This window comes from Salvelinus alpinus, chromosome 3 (assembly GCF_045679555.1).
Source record: "Salvelinus alpinus chromosome 3, SLU_Salpinus.1, whole genome shotgun sequence".
NCBI classification, from domain to species: Eukaryota; Metazoa; Chordata; class Actinopteri; order Salmoniformes; family Salmonidae; genus Salvelinus; species Salvelinus alpinus.
In genome coordinates, this window is record NC_092088.1 from 56,817,723 (window position 1) to 56,840,450 (window position 22,728).

The 22,728-nt window shown below is 44.4% G+C and overlaps 1 protein-coding gene and 1 pseudogene across 3 annotated transcripts in view; one reads left to right on the forward strand and one right to left on the reverse strand.

Moving 5' to 3' along the window:
* Positions 1–22,728, reverse strand: part of LOC139570983 (attractin-like protein 1) — a 352,370-nt gene that overhangs the window by 163,443 nt on the left and 166,199 nt on the right. For all 3 annotated transcript variants that reach the window (XM_071393395.1, XM_071393394.1, XM_071393396.1), the window contains 3 exons: positions 16,591–16,685; positions 16,327–16,405; positions 13,780–13,937 (listed from right to left, as the gene is read on the reverse strand). In XM_071393395.1, coding sequence (XP_071249496.1) covers positions 13,780–13,937; positions 16,327–16,405; positions 16,591–16,685 — 332 coding nt within the window. The remainder of the gene's footprint in view (positions 1–13,779; positions 13,938–16,326; positions 16,406–16,590; positions 16,686–22,728) is intronic.
* Positions 8,955–9,671, forward strand: LOC139569658 (general transcription factor II-I repeat domain-containing protein 2A-like; annotated as a pseudogene).

Consider the following 22,728-nt stretch of genomic DNA (forward strand, 5'->3'; position numbering starts at 1 on the left):
GTCAATTTAGATAAAAGCGAAATCTTACCGTTGTCTGTCTTTGACCATCATACCATCAAGCACAAGTTTCCTTTTAGATGGTCGCCTATGGGCTTCACATATTTGGGCATAATGGTGGATGGTAACCTGACCAACCTCTATAAACTCAATCTGGCCAGTTTGTTGCAAAAGGTGGAGGGTGACCTTTGTAAATGGATGGACTTACCTCTCACTCTACTGGGTAGAATCAATGTAATTGAAATGAATGTCCTGCCCAGATTTCTATATCTGTTTCAATCTCTCCCTATCCCTGTTCCCGCAGCATTCTTTTCCTCTCTCGACAAGATGACCAGACGGTTTATCTGGCACGGCAAAACCCCTAGGGTTGGCCTGGATAAACTGACCCTGGATTACAGTCAAGGGGGCTTAAACCTCCCCAATTTTAGAATGTACTACTGGGCAGCACAGTCTAGGTTTCTGGCTCAGAGGTTTGATAAGGGTCCCTCTCCCTCATGGTTGAACATTGAAAAGCTTGAGGTAAATGATGACACTGGGGCAGAATTGTTTTACAAATGGGACAGAAAATCTATAAAAAGCATCACAGACAACCCTTTAATCATACATTCTGTCCTGGCATGGTGCAAACTGCATGAGCTGTTCGGACGAGGTGGATTCCTTTCCCCTAAAACCCCTTTATGGAACAATAGATTGATTCCTATGTTTTTCCAGAATAGTAACTTTAGACCATGGTCTGATAAGGGGATCACTCTTCTGGAACATTGTTACGAGGAGGGAGTTCTTATGTCTTTTGATCAGCTGAAACAGAAATACCACTTGCCTAACAGGGACTTCTTTAGCTACCTACAACTATGAAACTTTATTAGGGTGTCTCTCAAGGGACAATGGAACCTACCTAAGATGTCAACTATTGAACAACTCTGCCACGCAGACCAACCACTGTTCAAGACCATTTCCCGTGTTTACGATGCTCTTATGTCAGGACTAACACTGCCTGGGCTAGATAAACCCCGACTTAGATGGGAAAAAGATCTGGGTATTGATCTTGATGAGGGTCTATGGAGTGACCTATGCAGGGATGGTGTTACATCCACATTGAACTCCAGATACAGACTGATCCAGTTTAATTTCCTCCATCAGCTCTATATCACCCCATCTAGACTGCACAAGTTCAACCCTGATATCTCCTCCCTATGTTTTAGATGTGGCTCAGATGAAGGAACATTCCTACATTCCACTTGGCAGTGTTCAAAACTACACGGTTTCTGGCAGGGGGTATGCGATACCATATCCTCAATTCATGGGGTTGCATTCCCTTTAGACCCGGAGGTCTGTCTACTGGGCAACTTTACTAACACCAATCTTAGGCAAAGCCATACTATAAAGCTAACAGAAATATTCCTAGCGATTGCCAAGAAATGTATCGCCTTGAAATGGAAATTGGATTCCCCCCTGCCAGTTGCAATGTGGCCATCAGAAGTTAATAGTTGTATCCCACTGGAGAAAATTACTTACCGCTTGAGGAATAAGTTAAATACATTTTACAGAATTTGGCAACCTTTTATTGACTATATGGAGAATCTCTCCCCACATCACATTGAATGAATCTCTATATTATCCTTATATAATGTTTCACACGTAATGTATAATATGTAGCCTACGGCAGGTGACCATATGATCCAATGTCTCATTATAAAAACATTTTTATTGTATGTTTGTATGTATAATTATAATTTGTTTTATTTTTTCTTTCTTTGTTACGCTCATCTGTTACTGTCACTTTGTCCTATTGTTGTCTAATATCTTTTCACGTTTGTCTTGAATGTTGTTAATTGGAAAATGCAAAAATAAAATATTCAAAAAAAAAAGAATGTTTTGATCACGCAGACTGGGATATGTTTTGGGTAGCCTCAGACAATAACATTGACGTATACGCTGACTTGGTGAGCGAGTTTATAAGGAAGTGTATAGGAGATGTTGTACCCACTGTTACTATTAAAACCTTCCTTAACCATAAACCTTGGATTGATGGCAGCATTCGCGCAAAACTGAAAGCACGTACCACAGCATTTAAACATGGCAAGGCGACTGGAAACATGACCGAATACAAACAGTGTAATTATTCCCTCCGTAAGGCAATCAAACCACCAAAGTGTCAGTATAGAGACAAAGTGGAGTCATAATTCAACGACTCAAACACGAGACGTATGTGGCAGGGTCCACAGAAGAAAAAAAGAAAACCAACCCCGTCGCGGACATCGACGTCTTTCTCCCAGACAAATTAAACAACTTCTTTGCGCGCTTTGAGGACAATACAGTGCCACCGACACGGCCCGCTACCAAAGACTGTGGGCTCACCTTCTCCATGACCGACATGAGTAAAACATTTAAACGTGTTAACCATCGCAAGGCTGCCGGCCCAGACGGCATCCCTAGCCGCGTCCTCAGAGCATGCGCATACCAGCTGGCTGGAGTGTTTACGGACATATTCAATCAATCCCTATCCCAGTCTGCTGTCCCCACATGCTTCAAAATGTCCACCATTGTTCCTGTTCCCAAGAAAGCTAAGGTAACTGAACTAAATGACTATCGCCCTGTAGCACTCACTTCTGTCATAATGAATGCTTTGAGAGACTAGTCAAGGATCATATCACCTCCACCCTACTGTTACCCTAGACGCACTCAAATTTGCTTACCGCCCCCAATAGGTCCACAGACGATGCAAATCGCCATAACACTGCACACTTCCCTATCCCATCTGGACAAGAGGAATACCAATGCTAGAACGCTGTTCACTGACTATAGCTCAGCATTCAACACCATCGTACCCTCCAAACTCATCAATAAGCTTGAGACCCTGGGTCTCGACCCAGCCCTGTGCAACTGGGTCCTGGACTTCCTGACGGGCCGACCCAGGTGGTGAAGGTAGGAAACAACATCTCCACTCCGCTGATCCTCAACACTGGGGCCCCACAAGGGTGCGTTCTCAGCCCTCTCCTGTACTCCCTGTTCACCCACGACTGCGTGGCCATGCACACCTCCAACTCAATCATCAAGTTTGCAGACGACACTACAGTGGTAGGCTTGATTACCAACAACGACAAGACAGCCTACAGGGAGGAGGTGAGGGCCCTCGGTGTGTGGTGTCAAGAAAATAACCTCTCACTCAATGTAAGAAAAACAACAGAGATGATCATGGACTTCAGGAAACAGCAAAGGGAGCACCCCCTATCTACATTGACGGAACAGCAGTGGAGAAGGTGGAAAGTTAAGTTCCTCGGTGTACATATCAACGACAAACTGAAATGGTCCACGAACACAGACAGTGTGGTGAAGAAGGCACAACAGCGCCACTTCAACCTCAGGAGGGACGAAAAAACTTTTACAGATGCACAATTGAGAGCTTCCTGTCGGGCTGTCTCACCGCCTGGTACGGAAACTGCACCGCCCATAACCGCAGGGCTCTCCAGAGGGTGGTGCGGTCTGCCCAACGCATCACCGGGGGCAAACTACCTGCCCTACAGGACACCTACAGCACCCGATGTCACAGGAAGGCCAAAAAGGTCATCAAGGACAACAACCACCCGAGCCAATGCCTGTTCACCCCGCTACCATCCAAAAGGCGAGGTCAGTACAGGTGCATCAAAGCTGGGACAGAGAGATAGAAAAACAGCTTCTATCTCAAGGCCATCAGATTGTTAAACAGCCACCACTAGCACAGAGAGGCGGCTGCCTACCTACAGACTTGATATCATTGGCCTCTTTAATAAATGGAACACTAGTCACTTTAATAATGCCACTTTAAGAATGTTTACATATCACGCATTACTCACCTCATATGTATATAATGTATACTGTATCCTTCACTATCTATTCTTTACTATCTATTGCATCTTAGCCGCTCTGTCACTGCTCATACATATATTTTATACTTATATATTGTCATCACATTCCTTTACTAGATTGTGTGTATTAGGTTTTGTTGTGGAATTGTTAGATATTACCTGTTAGATACTGCTGCACTGTCGGATCTAGAAGCATAAGCACTTCGCTACACTCACAATAACATCTTCTAACCATGTGTGTGTGACCAATACAATTTGATTTGATTTGATGGTATAAGACAGATGACTTGAGTAGTCTGTAGGTCAGGCAATCAGAGAAAGAAAGGGAGAAACAGAAAAATAGAGAGATGGAGGGTGGTACGCCTATGTCCCAATAAAATTTGCAACAAAGAATCTCAGACTGCCTTGACCAGTTGAGTTACCATCGCCTGGCTCTACAAATCAGAGATAAAAAACAGAAAATACATTTCTGCAAAGTGTGATGTCATGGTAGAAGGTGCAAGGTCAGCTTGACAGATTCAATCTAAATCTGTTCCACAAGGACATATGATCAGCAGCTCACTCTGCCCTCCAACCAGCCCTGAGAGCAGGGGTGAGGTCATATGGCTACAGGGGCCACACTCATACTATCGGGGGGGGGGGGGGGGGGGGGGCAGACGAGGGGGGAAGAAGGGGGAGAGGGGACTGGGCGCGCGTCCGTCATCCGGTGTAGTCTTTCCCGCCTAAGAGAATTGGGACAGAAATACTTCCCGCTACAGCTCAGCGATACATCACAGAAATAGTGTTCTAATGTATCCCGTCGTCCCCACTGTAATTTGTCCTTGTGACTAATTGGAATATGAATAATAAAATGTTTCATGTGAGAGAAGGTGGAGGAGGACTAGAGCACAGCATGCAAACAGGATTTTTTTTTTTAACAAATATGTAGTGAAAAACATATAAACATGTCAATATACAGTACATAGTATAAAGACAATAACAAGTATAGTATACACCCACACATATTCTACCTATCACATCTTCCTCCAGATGTTAGTGAAGAGAAAGTGACATTGCTACACAGACATCTGTCACACTGACATCTGTCACGCTAAGCGACTTCATATTCCCTGTGTTCAGGAGTGTTTAATTAGGAGGTTGTTTCCTTTCAGATCTGATTACGCTCTGTGAAGTGGATGTGAAAGGTATGTATTACTCTGTCTGGAAGTATGTGCGTGTGTGAGAGAGAGAGGGAGAGCGATCGCTTAGTTGGCGAGTGTGTAACAAGCCTTCGGTCATTGTAACTACTGAGACCGTCCGTCAGAGTCGTGACAGCTCTTAGTCAGTCAGGCAGTGTGTTGCACAGCACTCAGGCAGTCAGGCTGTGTTGTACAGTGCTCAGTCAGTCAGGCAGTGTGTTGTACATCGCACCGTCAGTCAGGCAGTGTGTTGTACAGTGCTCAGTCAGTCAGGCAGTGTGTTGTACAGTGCTCAGTCAGTCAGGCAGTGTGTTGTACAGTGCTCAGTCAGTCAGGCAGTGTGTTGTACAGTGCTCAGTCAGTCAGGCAGTGTGTTGTACAGTGCTCAGTCAGTCAGGCAGTGTGTTGTACATCGCACCGTCAGTCAGGCAGTGTGTTGTACATCGCACCGTCAGTCAGGCAGTGTGTTGTACATCGCACCGTCAGTCAGGCAGTGTGTTGTACATCGCACCGTCAGTCAGGCAGTGTGTTGTACATCGCACCGTCAGTCAGGCAGTGTGTTGTACATCGCACCGTCAGTCAGGCAGTGTGTTGTACATCGCACCGTCAGTCAGGCAGTGTGTTGTACATCGCACCGTCAGTCAGGCAGTGTGTTGTACATCGCACCGTCAGTCAGGCAGTGTGTTGTACATCGCACCGTCAGTCAGGCAGTGTGTTGTACATCGCACCGTCAGTCAGGCAGTGTGTTGTACATCGCACCGTCAGTCAGGCAGTGTGTTGTACATCGCACCGTCAGTCAGGCAGTGTGTTGTACATCGCACCGTCAGTCAGGCAGTGTGTTGTACATCGCACCGTCAGTCAGGCAGTGTGTTGTACATCGCACCGTCAGTCAGGCAGTGTGTTGTACAGCGCTCAGGCAGTCAGGTAGTGTGTTGTACATCGCACCGTCAGTCAGGCAGTGTGTTGTACATCGCACCGTCAGTCAGGCAGTGTGTTGTACATCGCACCGTCAGTCAGGCAGTGTGTTGTACATCGCACCGTCAGTCAGGCAGTGTGTTGTACATCGCACCGTCAGTCAGGCAGTGTGTTGTACATCGCACCGTCAGTCAGGCAGTGTGTTGTACATCGCACCGTCAGTCAGGCAGTGTGTTGTACATCGCACCGTCAGTCAGGCAGTGTGTTGTACATCGCACCGTCAGTCAGGCAGTGTGTTGTACATCGCACCGTCAGTCAGGCAGTGTGTTGTACATCGCACCGTCAGTCAGGCAGTGTGTTGTACATCGCACCGTCAGTCAGGCAGTGTGTTGTACAGCGCTCAGGCAGTCAGGTAGTGTGTTGGACAGTGCTCAGTAAGTCAGGCAGTGTGTTGGATAGTGCTCAGTCAGTCAGGCAGTGTGTTGGATAGCTCAGGGGGTCCTCTGGGATGGTGATGGCCCAAAAAGCAGACAATGACCGGAGAGTGGAGGAGGACCCATCTTTACACCCAGTCTCACTGCCACAGTGAAAAACATCACGTCAGGGACCAGAGCACACGGCTACACTCGCAATGTTAATGAGGACTGAAATGGTCACGGTCAACCTAGTTCCTCCCATAAGAGGAGGAGTTCAGTGGGCTTGTTTACATGCAGACTAGCAATAACAATACATGTAGAAATCTTTGGAGAATAGATAAGCGAACACATATCTAATGTATTTCAGAGACATGTCTAAGACACACACTATATCTGGGGGAAGGTTTAGAATTGTTCATATAAAACACTGTTAGAAAACTTTGATCTAAGTTCTTAGATAGAGCGCCTCACAGAGCAGAAATTGAGCCACCCCTTCTCTCTGAAACTGTAGACGATTTTCAATCAACTGATGTGCCCCCATATCTGCAGGAAACAAAGAGAGTCTCAGTTCAATGCAGAGTGTGTATTATTCCGTATGTATCCGTGTAGGAGAGAGTCCAAGAAAGGAAAAGAAGATAGAGAGAGCAAGTAAAATCCTTCCAGAGTGGATGTGAAAGAGAAATAGAGAAAGAGGAGGACAGGGATCATAGCCCTGGTGGCGAAAGTAATCTCTCTCTTGTCATTAGATCAGTACAGCCGGAGAAACCCAAGGCAACACATCTCACCAGCCTAAATCTGCTTCCATCTGACACACTTTGTAGCGGACACAGCTAGTCTGACCTGGGCTACACATCCCAGAATGAAAAACAATATGACTGGTCTGGAAGTCTTTATATGATAATGGCTACAGAAAACTTGGCATACTGTATCTCATTTTGGAATCAAAATCCAAAGAGTTTCTTCTCAAAGGATGAGTCACTCAGTCAGATAAAATGACAGATGTTGGTGGTGCCCTTCACTGAGGGTGAGACATCACTATATTTCATATAAATCAGATTGGCATTACATACTAAACCAAACTTCAGAGCAAAACAATATATAACTAATAATTGAGACTGGCCATTAGAAATCCTCTGGACAATTCCCCATCATTACCGTGTCTGTGTCGGAAGCCACCAAGGTCAAGAGAGAGGCGGGGCCTGGTCTCGTGTTACTGACGAAAATGCGTCCGACTGAGATGGCTCTATATACGGCTGTGGGATAGTGCTCATGATAATCATGATAATTAAATTCTCACGTTACCATCTCATCTGTATAGAGCTCTGATAAAACCGCATTTATGGGAAATACTTATGAGCCCCGATCAATCGACGGATTACCTTAACACATGCTGCAGGACAGTCTGCAATCAACTGCTACATTCATTCAATACTACCTGAGCACCTTCAACATTCTGTATTTGATATTCCCCTCTAAGAATGTTTCTCTGTTTGATTGTCTGTTTGGTTGCTGCATCTAAAACCAGCTGGTGCTGCTCTGTTGTTCTCTCCCCGAAAGCTAAAACATTAAAATAAGAAAACATTTAATTACCCAGAAAAGCAGTGGGGACCGGGAGAGAAATCCCAAATATGAGCTACAGAGTGTGTGACAGTCCCAGAAGATGTGCAGCTCCTCTTTCAGATATTGCATTGCAACATATGTCTAGCACAGGCCTGGGCAAAGGCCGGCTCGCCTGATTCAATACAGCCCGCGGAATCATGCTCATGCTCAACGTTTTGAAAAACGTATTTGTTATTCAAATTAAAAGCCCAATGAATACTCGCCTTTGTGTAATGATTTAACTCCCACCGCTTGTGGGACATTTATTTTAAAGGCACGTATAAATAACAACTGCACGAGGACAGACAGTGACTGACAGGCTGACACACACACGTCACAGTTACAAATAGTAGCTTGATAGAAATTGTGCAAAAATGAGTTTTTCCAAAGAGTTCAAAGAAAAGGCAAGTAGACAATGAATGTAGGGTGTTCCAGCAAGAGTGGACATTGAAATATGTATTTATTGAGGTATCAGGGAAAGCTGTGTGCTTAGTGTGCAAAGAGGGCACTTGTCCCACACTTCCAGACGAAGCATGCAGAGAAATATAGGAATATTTCTTCTGAGCAGAGGGCAAGTGCATCGAAAGAGTTTCTTTCTCAGTTGCAAAAAGCAGCAAGGTCTTTTCACAAAACTGCATTCAGCAAACGACGGAATTGCGAGAGCTAGCTATGTATCGTCCCACAAAATTGCTAAACATAGCAAGTATTTCGCTGAGGGCGAATTCATAAAAGAATGTTTAATTGACTCTGCCGCAATACTTTGCCCCGACAAGAAAGAGCTGTTTGAAAATGTTTCCCTGTCAAGACGAACAGCGACACAGCGTGTTGATGACATCTCAGATAATATGGAATAATAGCTGAAAGACAAGGTAAAGGATTGCACCTATTTCTCCTTGGCTCTGGATGAGAGCAGTGATGCACATGACATGGCGTAGTTGTTGATATTCTTTCGAGGCATAACCCCAGACTTTGAAATTACAGAGGAGCTTGCTTCAGTGCAGTCAATGAAGAACACAACCACAGGGAAATATTTATTGGAGGAGGTTAATAAGTGTGTGGAAAAGCTGGGACTGAGTTTTGAAAAGTTATCCAGTGTGACCATTGATGGGTGCCCAAACTTGACATAAGGCCAAAACATTGGCCTTTTGAAAGGGATACAACGTCAAGTAGCTGAGCTGAACCCAGATAAGAAAATGATTTTCCTGCATTGCATTATTTATCAGGAGGTGCTCTGGAAATGTGTTCTGGAAATGAGCCATGTTGTGGATACAGTCACTAAAGTGGTAAACTTCATAAGAGCAAAATCTTTAAACCACAGGCAGTTTGTCTCACTGTTGGAAGAGACAGAGTCGGGGTATGCAGATCTCCCTTACCACACAAACGTGCGATGGCTGAGTTTGGGGAAGGTGCTTAAAAGGGTGTGGGACCTGAAGTCGGAGATTGCTGAGTTTTTGCAAATGAAAGGAAAATATGTGGATTTCCCTCAACTGCAAGATAAAGAATGGTTGGCTGATTATGCTTTCACCGTAAACATCATGGCCCTCATGAATGAACTGGATTCCAAACTAGGGAAGGGCCTTTTTGCACATCAGATGTACAGCCTTGTCAAAGCCTTCAAGGGAAATTTACTCAACCTGACGTACCAAGTAGAATCCAACAATCTCACCCACCTTCCGACACTACTAGTCTGTTCCCTGTCAGATGGACAGCGGGAGAAGTATACATCCACCTTCCGACACTACTAGTCTGTTCCCTGTCAGATGGACAGCGGGAGAAGTATACATCCACCTTCCGACACTACTAGTCTGTTCCCTATCAGATGACCAGCGGGAGAAGTATACACCCACCTTCCGACACTACTAGTCTGTTCCCTATCAGATGACCAGCGGGAGAAGTATACACCCACCTTCCGACACTACTAGTCTGTTCCCTATCAGATGACCAGCGGGAGAAGTATACATCCACCTTCCGACACTACTAGTCTGTTCCCTATCAGATGACCAGCGGGAGAAGTATACACCCACCTTCCGACACTACTAGTCTGTTCCCTATCAGATGACCAGCGGGAGAAGTATACATCCACCTTCCGACACTACTAGTCTGTTCCCTATCAGATGACCAGCGGGAGAAGTATACATCCACCTTCCGACACTACTAGTCTGTTCCCTATCAGATGACCAGCGGGAGCAGTATACATCCACCTTCCGACACTACTAGTCTGTTCCCTATCAGATGACCAGCAGGGGAAGTATACATCCACCTTCCGACACTACTAGTCTGTTCCCTATCAGATGACCAGAGGGAGAAGTATACATCCACCTTCCGACACTCCTAGTCTGTTCCCTATCAGATGACCAGAGGGAGAAGTATACATCCACCTTCCGACACTACTAGTCTGTTCCCTATCAGATGACCAGAGGGAGAAGTATACATCCACCTTCCGACACTCCTAGTCTGTTCCCTATCAGATGACCAGAGGGAGAAGTATACATCCACCTTCCGACACTACTAGTCTGTTCCCTATCAGATGACCAGCGGGAGAAGTATACATCCACCTTCCGACACTACTAGTCTGTTCCCTATCAGATGACCAGCGGGAGAAGTATACATCCACCTTCCGACACTACTAGTCTGTTCCCTATCAGATGACCAGCAGGGGAAGTATACATCCACCTTCCGACACTACTAGTCTGTTCCCTATCAGATGACCAGCAGGGGAAGTATACATCCACCTTCCGACACTACTAGTCTGTTCCCTATCAGATGGACAGCGGGAGAAGTATACATCGCTGCTGCGTGGTTTGAACAGTGAGTTTTCTCGTCGTTTTGAGGATTTCAAAGTGTTGGAAAATGACATGCTGTTGGTTTCCTCTCCTTTCACCTTCAATGTGGATAATGTGCCCAAAGACCTGCAACCTGAGCTTATCGATCTTCAGTCTGATGCAGTGATTGGAGAACTATTCAAAACAATGTCACTGTTGAGGTTCTATGCATCTCTCGATGAACAAAACTTTCCAAAGATTAGGAGTCATGCTCAGAATATGTTTGTACTGTTTGGGTCAACCTATGTATGTGAACAGACATTTTCAGTGATGAAACATAACAAGTCATGGCATAGATCATCTCTTACTGACTCTCACCTCTCAGCAATCCTGCACATAGCAATGTCAGAAACTATACCTTCATTGCATGTTTAATAATGAAAAGACCTACCAAAAGGAGAACATGGATGTGGTTTATTTCTGTGCATGTTAAAAAAGTTAAATAAGTAGCATATCTGGATGTGATTTACAGTAGATATATCTGTCAACACAGTCATACACATGATGTATAACTCTGTAATATGATTCTGGCCCGCGATGGCAAAAATGTATTCTAATGTGGCCCTCCATGGAACATAATCACCCAGGCCTGGTCTAGCATATCCAATACCTCCATTTTCTTTATTTTTTGAGTGTCTCAGTGTTGATTAACTAAGCATGCTACTTGCAGTCAGTCCATTCAATCACATTTCAGCTCGTTTTATCACAACATTGGGTGTGACAGATATCTTAAAATATCACCGCCAAAGTCTACTTCAATTTTATGGATCATAAGATTAAACCATGAATATTTTGTATGGCTGTCTCAGTATTAAGGCAATCCTAAATAATTGATGGCGACACTACAAAACTCACGGATCATTAAAGATTATATTTTTGCCAAACACGTTTTATTATAGTTTATGCTCAAGGTCCTATCATGGCTTTATGCCTTAAAGAGACAGACCGAGAGTTCTAGAGCCATTTCACATATTTATATGTTCTGTAGAGACAGAAATTGTTTAAATCAGATATTGTTTCCCAACAGTCCTCTCAAGCGAACAAATCCATTGCAGGAAGTATAAAACCCACATTTTTGTAGGGGGCAATTGTTCTCTGAGATTGTACAGTTATGACTATAACTACTGTTCCCTGAAGGAGGAAAATGAGGTACAGCACAGCTATGGTGATTTTAAGCGTTACTCTACTGAAGAACATTAGAATCACGCCTGACAAGGCCAATGAACACAATGCCTCACCAGAAGCCCTGCTTTCCACAGGTGATAAACCAGAGGCACGGATTAATGCCATACATTTTCACCCCTCTTCACCGAGCCCAGAACGGGGAGGCGCGTGGCCGAACAGGTGTTGTATCTCCTTTCCCAAAATCTCCACGTAATTGATGTATGGCACGCTCGGCGACATAGTCTTAAACCCCCAAATTGAGCTGCCCATGCACAGTGCACCCCACCCACAGGGGGATAGGTCTGTCATGATCACCTTGCGAGAAATAGCTCGACCCATGGGGGTCCCCAGCGAAAACAGCCACGGGTCCCTCTATCGAGCTGAGACCATAGGTATGACGAGACACCCACAGTGACTAGGGGTTTAGGTGGTGCGATGATGCGTCCAAGCGAGTGTCTACCACCCACCGCTGGAAAGTTCGCAACAGCCCCAGGGGAACACAGCGATAATAGAAACCATCATCACAAATAGGCAAAAATTGGACGAAGCAAAGCAGGAAACCGGCCACCCTCTGCAGGGACAAGAACGCACAATTCTACACTCTGAGTCTAACTCAAGACCCAGAAACAGAATGCGTTGAGATGTAGTCAAACAGCTCTTCTCTTGATTCACTATGAAACCCAGAGACTGAACATGGGAAACCAGCATGAGTGTGTGTAACACCACCTGCACCCTCAACTCCGCTACCACCAGCCATTCGTCCATAGTTCAATATCCTGAGCCTCAATATCCTGAGCCGTCAACAGTGAAGAGGCGACTCCGGAATGCTGGCCTTCTAGGCAGAGTTGCAAAGAAAAGGCCACATCTTAGACTGGCCAATAAAATGAAAAGATTAAGATGGGCAAAATAACACAGACACTGGAGAGAGAAACTCTGCCTAGAAGGCCAGCATCTCGGAGTAGCCTCTTCACCGTTGACATTGAGACTGGTGTTTTGCGAGTACTATTTAATGAAGCTGCCAGTTGAGGACTTGTGAGGCGTCTGTTTCTCAAACTAGACACTCTAATGTACTTGTCCTCTTGCTCAGTTGTGCAACGGGGCCTCCCACTCCTCTTTCTATTCTGGTTATAGCCAGTTTGCGCTGTTCTGTGAAGGGAGTAGTACACAGCCTTGTACGAGATCTTCAGTTTCTTGGCAATTTCTCGCATGGAATAGCCTTAATTTCTCAGAACAAGAATAGACTGACGAGTATCAGAAGAAAGTACTTTGTTTTTGGCCATATTGAGCATGTAATCGAACCCACAAATGCTGATGCTCCAGATACTCAACTAATCTACAGAAGGCCAGTTTAATTGCTTTTTTAATCAGAACAACAGTTTTCAGCTGTGCTAACATAATTGCATAAGGGTTTTCTAATAATCAATTAGCGTTTTAAATAGATAAACATGGATTAGCTAACACAACGTGCCATTGGAACACAGGAGTGATGGTTGCTGATAATGGGCCTCTGTACGCCAATGTAGATATTCCATAAGAAATCTGCCGTTTCCAGCTACAATAGTCATTTACAACATTAACATCTACATCTAAGTCATTTAGCAGACGCTCTTATCCAGAGCGACTTACAAATTGGAAAACAATGTCTACACTGTATTTCTGATCAATTTGATGTTATTTTAAATGGACAAAAAAATGGCTTTTCTTTCAAAAACAAGGACATCTCTAAGTGACCCCAAACTTTTGAACGGTAGTGTAAATATTTTTAAACCTAATTTAATGTATCTCCCTGGGTGGGGATGTAAAGCAGTTGTGGATTGTGAGATCACTACTGACAGAACCTCACCTGGATCTTGATTGGCCAGGAGAAGTTGCTGACATAGACATAGAAGGTGATGTTGGAGTTGACCCGGAAGTTGAACTTCTCACAGGAGAAGCTGTCTCTGTGTTCCTGGATATTGGTCTTGGACACAATGGGTACCTCTTCGCCAGAGATGGTGCCAGCTAGGGGGGAAAAGTGGGTCATAGTGTGAGTCATCATGGGAAGGACACAGAGGATAATACAGTTGGTCAAGGTCAAGCACACATACAGTTGAAGTCGGAAATGTACATACACTCAATTAGCATTTGGTAGCATTGCCTTTACATTTTTTAACTTGGGTCAAACGTTTTGGGTAGCCTTCCACAAGCATCCCACAATAAGTTGGGTGATTTTTGGCCAATTCCTCCTGACAGAGCTGGTGTAACTGGGTCAGGTTTGAAGGCCTCCTTGCTCGCACACGCTTTTCCAGTTCTGCCTACAAATTTTCTATGGGATTGAAGTTGATGCTTGGTGATGGCCACTCCAAAACCTTGACTTAGTTGTCCTTTAGCCATTTTGCCACAACTTTGGAAGTATGCTTGGGGTCATTGTCCATTTGGAAGACTCATTTGCAACCAAGCTTTAACTTCCTGACTGATGTCTTGAGATGTTGCTTCAATATATCCACATAATTTTCCTCCCTCATGATGCCATCTATTTTGTGAAGTGCACCAGTCCCTCCTGCAGCAAAGCACCCCCACAACATGATGCTGCCACCCCCGTGCTTCACGGTTGGGATGGTGTTCTTTGGCTTGCAAGCCTCCCCCTTTTTCCTCCAAACATAACGATGGTCATTATGGCCAAACAGTTCTATTTTTGTTTCATCAGACAAGAGGACATTTCTCTAAAAAGTACGATCTTTGTCCTCATGTGCATTTGCAAACCGTAGTCTGGCTTTTTTATGGTGGTTTTGGAGCAGTGGCTTCTTCTTTGCTGAGCGGCCTTTCAGGTTATGTCGATATAGGACTTTTGTACCTGTTTCCTCCAGCATCTTCACAAGGTCCTTTGCTGTTGTTCTGGGATTGATTTTCACTTTTCGCACCAAAGTACATTAATCTCTAGGAGACAGAACGTGTCTCCTTCCTGAGAGGTATGACGGTTGTGTGGTCCCATGGTGTTTATACTTGCATACTATTGTTTGTACAGATGAACGTGGTACCTTCAGGCGTTTGGAAATTGCTCCCAAGGATGAACCAGACTTGTGGAGGTCTATAATTTGTTTTCTGGGGTCTTGGCTGATTTCTTTTGATTTCCCCATGATGTCAAGCAAAGAGGCACTGAGTTTGAAGGTAGGCCTTGAAATACATCCACAGGAAGCTTCTTAAGCCATGGCATCATTTTCTGGAATTTTCCAAGCTGTTTAAAGGCACAGTCAACTTAGTGTATGTAAACTTCTGACCCACTGAAATTGTGATAGAGTGAATTATAAGTGAAATAATCTGTCTGTAAACAATTGTTGGAAAAATTACTTGTGTCATGCACAAAGTAGATGTCCTAACCGACTTGCCAAAACTATAGTTTGTTAACAAGACATTTGTGGAGCGGTTGAAAAATGAGTTTTAATTACTCCAACCTAAGTGTACGTAAACTTCCGACTTCAACTGTATAGGTACAGAGGGCATAGGTATTGCTGTGAAAGTTCCGCCAGTCAAACATAACTATGTTTAGTGATAACAGTCGAGAGAGTACGTAGACATGGGTAGCCAGGCTATTGACAGTGATGTTTTAGAAGACAGATGCACAGATTCTAGCAGCGATAGTGGGTGTAACCTGTCAACACACATGTAACTCCCATCCAGAGATTTGATCTGTTCAAATAAAGCTTTAAAAAAATGTAAGGAAAGTGTAATTCTACTTCCTTTACAAAAAAGAGACATGCATGTATATTTTAAGTAGTGCAAATTGAAGACGTTATCAAGAATACTGCATTAATAGAGCAGACTTTGGGACAGCTTTAATAAAAGATTACCCCAACTACTTTATCAGTGCCATAACACTGTAATTGTTCAGCACATATATTCTGAAGCCCTGAAGTTTACTCTCAAATTAAGTAAAAAAAAAAAAAAGAGAAAAAAAAGAGTTCTGGGCCCTTAACACGGGAACAGTCTGGGCAAGGTTTTATCTTAATTGAAATCACACAAAAACACTTCAAAAATGCCCCAATGCCATAATTAAAAATATCTCCACTGCATTTTTCAAGAGGGGCATTCCTCTACAGACATTCTTGTCTAATGAGAGACACTGAGCAGAACAACAAAGGCACCATTCCCTCTGGGTAAGATGACAAATAGAGTGAGATTCTGTACACCAGAGATTGTACGTTTTATTTTTACCATCCCAGGTAACTAGTACAGTATTAAAATGTCCTACAATGGATTCTGTAGTGCACTGTATGATGCTGAATGGGTTATATCCGCCGTAGCTAGGTGGTCAGTCAGAATCAATGTTGTCAAACAGTCAAATAAACATTGACATTTACTACAGCACATACCGATCCAAACTATGGCAAAATGATCAGCTAAGACAAGTTACCTGTTGATCCAATAGACCAGGTGATGTTGAGATTAAAGTTGTTGGATGCATTGATCGACATGTCCAAGTTCTTGTTGCTCTGTAAAATATGACCACAAAACGAGGTCGAACACATGTATTCCAAACCAACATTATGATGACTTGGAATAATACTTATGTGGGTTTTCTCTTCTTTACATAATCGATGCATGATATATATAACAGAAAGGCTACATGAGACCGTCCCTCAGGATGACTGAGAGAGGCCTCTGTGTGGTTACTGACCTGTTCAGGGGTGGCCATGAAGTTGATGGCGGTGTAGTGGTGGTCATCCTCCTGGAGAAGGCTGAAGGTGAACTGATAGTCAATCAGCAGGTTGTCTGCAGGGACAGAGAGACAAACAGAAGATTAGGGATGTATTCTTAAAGTGCAGGGACACACAGTCAGAACAACTCCCGTCGGAAGAGTTGCCCAGGAATCAGACCACAACAAGTGCAAGTGACTGCCTTCCTTTTCATATCAATAATGCAGTATTTCAATCATCACAAGCTGTACTAGGAAACAAGAGTAGAGGAAGATCAATATGACATGGGTGTACGGCTAATAGAAAGTATTCACCGGGATTCAATGCCCGTTCTATTTTTATAAACGTTTGTCCTATTCAATGACAGGGCCTCATTGTCTGAGCCACAATGGGCTGTAATGCTGGGATTTGGAACATTTACCATCTGGACCACAGCAGGACTCTAGGAAGGTCACCTTGTCTGATTCCATTCAGAAGACAGCCCTTGATTCAAAGGGTACTGTCTAGGAGGAGCCATGTGGGAGACGGTCTCTATTGGATTGTCAATATGCTCAGCAGGACAGTTCACTAACCCCTTCAGATCACTGTTATTAACTATTCAGAGGAGTTCAGGTTCCACCAGGGGTGCACAACTAGGGTTGCAAAGGGTCGGAAACCTTTTTCACTGGAAATTTTCCATGGGAAGTTAAGCCCCGGAATTTGAGGAATTTTGCTTAAATTCATCAAAAAAGTTAGCCTTTAACAGTGAAGCTTTTTTGTGGGATACACATAAGGCACTTCTAGGTCTTATGGGATATTCTGGTTAAACTATTCCCATTCAATGGAATTGCAACCCTCTGCATGCACAGTGCATTCTTCCATCACATGTACAGCTGATTCTAAAGATCTTGCACACTAATGAGATTGAGCACACGCAACTACACTGTCTGAGCCAAGGACTACATGATTTCTGGTAAGTCTTGATTACAATATTGGGTGGGGTGAATATATTTTATATGACATACATGATTTTTTGTTAACTAGTAAATAGTAGCCTACAGCAAAGTGTGTTTAAATAATTTCTAACTTGTTAACAATTTCTGCTAGTTAGTTTTTGCTACCATGTGGGTTTTAGCTTGCTTGAGCCTGCTAACTGAGGAGTGTTAATTCATTAGTTTCCATACATGTTTCATTTTAAAACATGTATCTTACAAAGTTGTTGTTTAATCTAACTGCTTAACTATTTATCTGTACATGGAATTGTATTTGGGTTTTTTTACTCATTTTTTCTAATCTTTACAGGAAAATGACACGGGCACTACCGGATGTGTGGATACATTTCACTGCAGCTAATGCAGAAGGAAAAGCTGTGTACATTTGCAAATACTGTGCCAAATCATATGTGAAGAATGCAACAAAGATGCAGAATCATCTGGCCAAGTGCATAAAGTTCCCTCAGCCCTCACAACAAGCAACCTCTGACAAAAGTCCCTCTACTTCTATTCAAGGTGAAAATGATGAATCAGACACCATATCGATAGCAACAGCTCATGGTCCTCCTGGAATCAGAAGGTTTTTTTTTACTCAAAGGAGGAACGTAGTCAGAGAAATGCTGATGAATGTCTTGCTCTAGCTGTGTGTGCAACTGGTTCACCCCTGATGCTCACAGACAATGTATTGGAAGAGATTTCTGAATGTTCTTCGCCCAGCATACACACCTCCAACCAGACATGCTTTCTTTTTTTAATTTCACCTTTATTTAACCAGGTAGGCCAGTTGAGAACAAGTTCTCATTTACAACTGCGACCTGGCCAAGATAAAGCTAAGCAGTGCGACAAAAACAACACAGAGTTACACATGGGATAAACAAACAGTCAATAATACAATCGAAAATCTGTATACAGTGTGTGCAAATGAAGTAAGGAGGTAAGTCAATAAATAGGCCATAGTGGCGAAGTAATTACAATTTAGCTATGAACACTGGAGTGATAGATGTGCAGATGAGGATGTGCATGTAGAAATACTGGTGTGCAAAAGAGCAGAAAAACTAAAACAAATATGGGGATGAGGAAGGTAGTTGGTAGGGCTATTTACAGATGGGCTGTGTATAGCTGCAGCGATTGATAAGCTGCTCTGACAGCTGATGATTAAAGTTAGTGAGGGAGATATAAGTCTCCAACTTCAGTGATTTTTGCAATTCGTTCCAGTCATTGGCAGCAGAGAACTGGAAGGAAAGGCAGCCAAAGAAGGTGTTGGCTTTGGGGATGACCAGTGAAATATACCTGTTGGTGCAAGTGGGTGTTGGTACAAGTGGGTGTTGCTATGGTGACGAGTGAGCTGAGATAAGGCGGAGCATTACTTAGCAAAGACTTATAGATGACCTGGAGCCAGTGGGTTTGGCGACAAATAAGAAGTGAGGACCAGCCAACGAGAGCATACAGATCGCAGTGGTGGGTAGAATATGGGGCTTTGGTGACAAAACGGATGGCACTGTGATAGACTGCATCCAATTTGCTGAGTAGTGTTGGAGGCTATTTTGTAAATGACATCGCTGAAGTCAAGGATCGGTAGGATAGTCAGTTTTACGAGGGTTTGTTTCAAATCAAATCAAAGTGTCACGTGCGCCGAATACAACAGGTGTAGGTAGACCTTACAGTGAAATGCTTACTTACAGGCTCTAACCAATAGTGCAAGAAAGGTATGAGGTGAACAATAGGTAGGTAAAGAAATAAAACAACAGTAAAAAGACAGGATATATACAGTAGCGAGGCTATAAAAGTAGCAAGGCTACATACAGACACCGGTTAGTCAGGCTGATTTGAAGTAGTATGTACATGTAGATATGGTTAAAGTGAATATGCATATATGATGAACAGAGAGTAGCAGTAGCGTAAAAGAGGGGTTGGTGGGTGGTGGGTGGGACACAATGCAGATAGCACGGTTAGCCAATGTGTGGGAGCACTGGTTGGTCGGCCCAATTGAGGTAGTATGTACATGAATGTATAGTTAAAGTGACTATGCATATATGATAAACAGAGAGTAGCAGCAGCGTAAAAAGCCGGGTTGGGGGAGGGTTGGGTGGGGTGGGGAACACAATGCAAATAGTCCGGGTAGCCATTTGATTACCTGTTCAGGAGTCTTATGGCTTGGGAGTAAAAACTGTTGAGAAGCCTTTTTGTCCTAGACTTGGCACTCCGGTACCGCTTGCCATGCGGTAGTAGAGAGAACAGTCTATGACTGGGGTGGCTGAGGTATTTTACCATTTTTAGGGCATTCCTCTGACACCGCCTGGTGTAGAGGTCCTGGAAGGCAGGCAGCTTAGCCCCAGTGATGTACTGGGCCGCACACACTACCCTCTGTAGTGCCTTGCGGTCAGAGGCCGAGCAATTGCCGTACCAGGCAGTGATGCAACCAGTCAGGATGCTCTCGATATTGCAGCTGTAGAACCTTTTGAGGATCTCAGGGCCCATGCCAAATCTTTTTAGTTTCCTGAGGGGGAATAGGCTTTGCCGTGCCCTCTTCACCACTGTCTTGGTGTGTTTGGACCATTCTAGTTTGTTGTTGATGTGGACACCAAGGAATTTGAAGCTCTCAACCTGCTCCACTACAGCCGCGTTGATGAGAATGGGGCGTGCTCGGTCCTCCTTTTCCTGTAGTCCACAATCATCTCCTTAGTCTTGGTTACGTTGAGGGATAGGTTGTTATTCTGGCACCACCCGGCCAGATCTCTGACCTCCTCCCTATAGGCTGTCTCGTCGTTGATCAGGCCTACCACTGTTGTGTCGTCTGCAAACTTAATGATGGTGGAGTCGTGCCTGGTCATGCAGTCGTGGGTGAACAGGGAGTACAGGAGGGAGAGCTCCAGTGTTGAGGATCAGCGTGGCAAATGTGTTGCTACCTACCCTCACCACCTGGGGGCGGCCCATCAGGAAGTCCAGGATCCAGTTGCAGAGGGAAGTGTTTAGTCCCAGGGTCCATAGCTAGTGATGAGCTTTGAGAGTAGTATGGTGTTGAACGCTGAGCTGTAGTCAATGAATAGCATTCTCACATAAGTGTTCCTTTTGTCCAGGTGGGAAAGGGCAGTGTGGAGTGCAATAGAGATTACATAATCTGTGGATCTGTTTGGGAGGTATGCAAATTGGAGTGGGTCTAGGGTTTCTGGGATAATGGTGTTGATGTGAGCCATTACCAACCTTTCAAAGCACTTCATGGCTACGGACGCGAGTGCTACGGGTCTGTAGTCATTTGGGCAGGTTGCCTTTGTGTTCTTTGGCAGCATTAGTGAAGGAAACTTTGTTGCGAAATAGGAAGCCGATTCTAGATTTAATTTTGGATTGGAGATGTTTAATATGAGTCTGGAAGGAAAGTTTACAGTCTAGCCAGAGACCTAGGTATTTATAATTGTCCACATATTCTAAGTCAGAACCGTCCAGAGTAGTGATGCTAGTCGGGCGGGCGGGTGCGAACAGCGATCGGTTGAAGAGCATGCATTTCGTTTTACTAGCATTTAAGAGCAGTTGGAGACCACAGAAGGAGTGTTGTATGGCATTGAAGCCCTTTTGGAGGTCTGGAGTCTGGAGGTTAGTTAACACAGAAGGGCCAGAAGTATACAGAATGGTGGCATCTGCATAGAAGTGGATCAAAGAATCACCCGCAGCAAGAGCGACACCATTGATATATACAGAGAAAAGAGTCGGCCCAAGAATTGAACCCTGTGGCACCCCCATAGAGACTGCCAGAGGTCCGGACAACAGGCCCTCAGAGTTCATGGTGTCAAATCGATCTGAGAAGTTGCAGTGAACCAGGCGAGGCAGTCATTAGAGAAACCAAGGCTGTTGAGTCTGCCGATAAGAATACGGGGATTGACAAAGTCGAAAGCCTTGGCCAAGTCGATGAAGACGGCTGCACAGTACTGTCTTTTATCGATGCCGGTTATGATATCGTTTAGGACCTTGAGTGTGGCTGAGGTGCACCAGTGACCAGTTCGGAAACCAGATTGCATAGTGGAGAAGGTACGGTGGGATTCAATATGGTTGGTGATCTGTTTGTTAACGTGGCTTTCGAAGACTTTAGAAAGGCAGGGCAGGATGGATATAGGTCTGTAACAGTTTGGGTCTAGAGTGTCTACCCCTTTGAAGAGGGGGATGACTGCGGCCGCTTTCCAATCTTTAGGAATCTCAGATGACACGAAAGAGAAGTTGAACAGACTAGTAATAGGGGTTGCAACAATGGTGGCGGATAATTTTAGGAAGAGAGGGTCCAGATTGTCTAGCCCAGCTGATTTGTAGGGATCCAGATTTTGCAGCTCTCTGGATTTGGGTGAAGGAGAAGCGGGGGGGGGGGGGGGGCTTGGGCCAGTTGCTGCGGGGGGTGCAGAGCTGTTGGTTGGGGTTGGGGTAGCCATGTGGAAAGCATGGCCAGCCGTAGAGAATTGCTTATTGAGATAAGTGGGCAGCTGGGAGGAGGTGCTCTTATTCTCCATGGGCTTTACAGTGTCCCAAACCTTTTGGAATTAGTGCTGCAGGATGCAAATGTCTGTTTGAAAAAGCTAGCCTTTGCTTTCCTAACTGACTGTGTATATTGGTTCCTGAATTCCCTGAAAAGTTGCATATCGCGGGGACTATTTGATTCTAGTGCAGTACGCCACATGATGTTTTGTGCTGGTCAAGGGCAGTCAAGTCTGGAGTGAACCAAGGGCTATATCTGTTCTTAGTTCTACATTTTTTGAAAGAGGCATGCTTATTTAGGATGGTGAGGAAGGCACTTTTAATTAACAACCAGGCATCCTCTACTGATGGGATGAGGTCAATATCCTTCCAGGATACCCGGACCAGGTCAATTAGAAAGGCCTGCTCAAGAAGTGTTTTAGGGAGCGTTTGACAGTGATGAGGAGTGGTCGTTTGACCGCAGACCCGTAACGGACGCAGGCAATGAGGCAGTGATCGCTGAGATCCTGCTTGAAAACAGCAGAAGTGTATTTAGAGGGCAAGTTGGTCAGGATGATATCTATGAGGGTGCCCATGTTTACGGATTTAGGATTGTACTGTTTGGGCATAGACCTGGATAGTATGACAGAACTCTGCAAATTATTTCTGCAGTAGATTGCAACTATGCCCCCTTTAGCAGTTCTATCTTGATGG